Source organism: Austrofundulus limnaeus, unplaced genomic scaffold, assembly GCF_001266775.1.
Source record: "Austrofundulus limnaeus strain Quisiro unplaced genomic scaffold, Austrofundulus_limnaeus-1.0 Scaffold913, whole genome shotgun sequence".
Classification (NCBI taxonomy): Eukaryota; Metazoa; Chordata; class Actinopteri; order Cyprinodontiformes; family Rivulidae; genus Austrofundulus; species Austrofundulus limnaeus.
In genome coordinates, this window is record NW_013953315.1 from 13,839 (window position 1) to 18,553 (window position 4,715).

The 4,715-nt window shown below is 37.6% G+C and overlaps 1 protein-coding gene across 1 annotated transcript in view; it reads right to left on the reverse strand.

Moving 5' to 3' along the window:
• Nucleotides 1-4,715, reverse strand: part of tmem176 (transmembrane protein 176) — a gene marked incomplete at its 5' end in the record, with an annotated part of 14,360 nt that overhangs the window by 5,347 nt on the left and 4,298 nt on the right. The window contains 2 exon segments of the mRNA XM_014029488.1: nt 2,853-2,909; nt 3,478-3,588. Of these exon segments, the coding sequence (XP_013884942.1) occupies nt 2,853-2,909; nt 3,478-3,588 (168 nt within the window).

Consider the following 4,715-nt stretch of genomic DNA (forward strand, 5'->3'; position numbering starts at 1 on the left):
TCCCATAACAGAGGTTTTAAAAAAGCTTAACTCACTCCCAATCTCTTAGCAGAAGACAAAGGAGGAAGAAGACAGAGCTTTTGAGAGTTTTTCAACATCAGAAGCCAGAAACAGTTTTCCAGAAGCTCAGCAGAGGTCCTGCCTGCCAGCCCCTCCCCATGGGCTGGGCAGGATGGTGGCCCTTCTGCATCTCCCGCTGGTTTAACGTACAGTCACCGTTTAATATCGACTCAACATCTGAGTTTGATTTTATAGAAGTTCAATAAGCTAATTGTAATTCATGCATCGTTTTTAGTTCGTTTTCTCTACAAAGTTGAAATCAAATTAAGAAGTCTTGCAGCCGCCTGCGGAGGACCGGACCACGTTGTCACCAGGGAGTGACCCCCTTCTCTGACCAAGGGACCAGTCGAGTTTATCAGGCAAACCACCTGACATCCAGCTTACATGAAGAGCCTACCTGGGAGACGACCCCCAGAGATGACCTTCAATCGCTGACTTCCCCTCCTGGTACCCACACGGCGGAGCGAAAGGGTAAAAGTGAACATTTGTCCTGGTGACACACAGGTGCTCAGACGTAATTTGATTCTTATCTTTGTTTGAGATTTGGTAAACTAAACGATTTTTCTCCCTAATTTAACTAGGACCCCCTTAGTTAAATCCTCAGCTAAAAGCAAACTCGCCTCACCTCACTCYAAGCCTCAAACTCACCTCTCAGTGCTTATTTTATGTTTATTTGTTGTTTGTTTATTTGTTTGTTTGTTTTGTCGTTATTTACTTGTGATTGCAAACTCTTTCTGTTTCTACATGGTTCAATTATGTCATCACTCATTACTCACCATAGTTGTAAATACATTTAATCTGTAAATAAATGGCCCGTGGAGAACATGCCAACATAAGCTAATGTCACTTTTGTGTCTTGATAAAGTATTATTGGTTCTGATACGACAAGAAGTCATCAAACCATTTTGGGTACATTTATTGTGAGACTGATTACAATAAAGTTACAGGTTTTTGTCTCTTTCCTGGGTTAATCCTTGATCAAATTAAGAGCGTGGTGCCTCGAGGTAAGATAATTTGTGTGTTTAAATAATTCACAAATTATCCATTTTAGAATATACCCAAAACCTCTACAGCAGTAATACAGTACAATATTATATGTTACAATATGTGTTTCCTAATCATTATTGTGCAACAAGGTAGTGAACTAGTCTGAAATGTTTAATACTCAAACAGATTTGGCTCAGTATTTAGAAAGAAACTGGACAGTTTAGTCTCTTTTTTTGCCTTAATTAATGAATAAAAACCACTTATTAATAATTTTTAAAGTGTTTACAGATGAATTAAGAACCTATCTATAAACTCTTTAAAAGCCATCTATAAGGGGAGCCTTATTGCAAAGTGGTACCATAACTTCTACTAGTCTGTATTTTACAGTGCACCTGTATGTTTCTGTACAGAGAACTGAGAACACTTGTTGTAAATTGATGCTATTAAAATAAATTGTGTTGAAATAATATTCCCAGCCTGGATAGTAAAGTAAAAAAACAAGTGTGATAAACGATTAAAAAAACTGCAAGAAAAATTTAAAATGTACAAAAATAATTTTAACATCTTCCTTTTGTAATCTTGCATGACAAAATCTAAATCTTCACTAAAAAGTACAGTAGAAGACCTGGGGTCGGATTTATAAAACTGGCGCACGCACAATTTGAGCCCAGAAACGCCTCACGCCAGCTCTGATCCATGCGTACGCTCATTTTGGAGACGTGAAACTGCGACACAGATGGTGAAGTGAGAAATTATAGCCACACTGTATAATGGCCACTGTCAGATATTTAATTTACCTTCATCAGACATAGATTTTTATTCAACTTTATCATCAGCTTTCTTAACAGTAATATTTATGCTTCTGCTACTGAGCCATGAGGACCTTTGAAATAAAAAAATCTTAAATCTTAAACAAAAGTTCCCGTGCACAACTCCCTTCATCTGCTTCCTCCTCAGACGACCCTGACCCACAGACCCCTCCCCGACAAGAACAGCAGGACAGCAAAAGTCAAGCTTTGGATACACGCGCATGGTAAATGGTAAATGGTACTGAACTTATAGAGAGCTTTTCAAGTCCCTCCAGACCCCAAAGCACTTTACACTAACAGATGGCGCATCCACCTCGCCAGTGTGGATGTTATAAAATCATGTTTAAAGTTCGTGTTTGTATTGTGTTGTTTTTATCGTCCTGCAGGCTCTGAGAGAAAATTAATTTGAAGCTGAGATTTTTTAAAATAAAAATCATTAGATTACACTAAAGCAAAATGAGGGAAAATCTGTGTCAATTACAGACATTCTGTTCACGTGAGCAGCTGTCAGTCAGCACCTGTCATCCTCCATACACACGACGGAGCGTCTGAACCAATCACTTTTGTTGGCATTGATCATCTGACTGATTTAAATACATCTTAACATTCATCAGGTACTTTACATTGACTGTTTATGGTTGAATGTGGGCGTGTAGAGGGTAGAACCTGAGGCGGGACCTCGTGCGCAAACTCTGACGTGCGGCTGTGATTTATAAAGAAAAGGTGCGCAGAAACATGCGTACGCACTGTTTTATAAATCTGAATTTTTTTTGGCATACGCCATTTCTGCCTTTTGGCCGTACGTTCACTTTTAGTATGGTTTCCACGCAATCCTTTATAAATGAGACCCCTGAACTGTTCACGTGTGAGTTATAATCAGAGTTTTGATCCTGAACTCCAGTGATGGTATTCAGGAAAACAAAATGAAAGCAGACTTCACACAGTAAATAAGAACACATTTAAACACAATGACGAGTCAGCTGGGGGTGTACTCACAAACTTTAAGGTGCAGTTTTTGTCCAGGATGATGGCGACCACTCCTGCTGTGATGAACTGAAAACACACAACAGAGAAGCTTCATACATTCATTTAACTCAGCAAACATTTCATTAACAATCAAAACAGATTTTATTATTTATCTGTACAGCAGGTCAACTCACATGAATTACTTCGCATTGGTTTTCGTTTGTATTAAAATATCACAGAGTTAATGTGTTAGTATCAAGTTATATGTATTATCTGTAAAAACAACAAACAAATTCAGCTTCAAATTTATTTTACGTCTCAGAAACAATATAAGATGGTCACCACAGCTATCGATGAAAAAAAGTAAATTTTTTTGTTTATCTGTTCCATGCATAATTATCATGAGTTTATAAAAAATCCCATACATGACAGAATTAAAGGGTTTTGGGAATAACTGCTTGTGTTTTTATTGATTGTAGTTAATTGTCGGGATCACATAAGACTGTGTTATATTGAGTTATAGTTTGGTCAACCAGTAGCTGGTTGTGCCAATTCTCTTCTGTGCTGTGGTGCCATACAATAAACTGTGATCAGAGTTTAATCTCCAGTATTTTCAGAAACTGAGGCTCGTTTGTTCATAGTTTCAGAAACTCACCATCAGGCCGGTCCACCAGGGCACACCGAAGTTGATGACATCAGTGAACTCAGTGAAGTGCAGAGGAATGGAGTAGGATATGATCATCAGCCCCAGCATCACCTGACTCACCTGCTCACACAACACCATCCAGAAAACACATATGTTTTTGTAGAAACACTTATCAGTGTTTTATAAAGTGCCTCAAAGTGATACTTAAGTAAATGTACAAGTATCTTACCATAAAATTACTGTGGTAAAAGTTAAACTCTTCTCTAAGAATATTACTTGAGTAAAAGTCTTTAAGCTGTTGCTCAGGCCATCAGCCTGTTCCTGCTGTTTTTTATGCACCTTAAAGGAGACATATCATGCTTTTAAATCCTTTTTCACATTAAATCATTCAGTTGGGGTCTCTATGTTGCACCCTTGAGTTAGGGTGGAAAGAATCACGAGAGTGAATGTCAGCAATGCTTCTTCAAGCAGTGAGTTTATTGCAATCATGAACAAATAAAACGATGTATAACAATAAAACACTGTCTATCCTTCTGTTAAACGACTCAATAATATAACACACTAGGTATAAAACCTCTAAATCAAAAACTGTAAACACAGCTTGAATGTTAATTCTGACAACTGTTAGCTTTAGCACCTCCCGGTGGTGAAAATGAGCCTGTGCTTCACTTCACAATACATGGTGACATAAAAGCCACTTAAAATAACAATAAACCTGACTCTTTCCTTCACAAAACTATCATAAATCATACAATAACATCTCTCACAGTCTTAGACAACATGAAACAATCCATATGGCAGACATTTTGCTGACTTAATCAAGAGCGTATATTTTCAGTTTGAGAGCAGGAGCATACAGAGGGGTGTGAAAGTTTGGGCAGCCTTGTTAATTTTCCTGATTTACCTGTTTATAAATCATTGATTGTTTAGATAAAAAATCAGTTAAATATATCATATAGGGGACAAACACAGTGGTATTTGAGAAGTGAAATGTTATATGATTTACAGAAAGTGTGAAATATTGGTTAAACACAATTAGGCAAGTGCATAAATTTGGGCACTGTTGTCATTTTATTGATTTCAAAACCTTTAGAACTAATTATTGGAACTTAAATTAGGTTTGGTAAGTTCAGTGACCCTTGACCTCCATACACAAGTGACTCCAATTATGAGAAAGGGTATTTAAGTGGGGCAGTTGTAAGTTTTTCTCCTCTTCGCATCTTCTCCGAAGAGTGGCAGCATGGGAG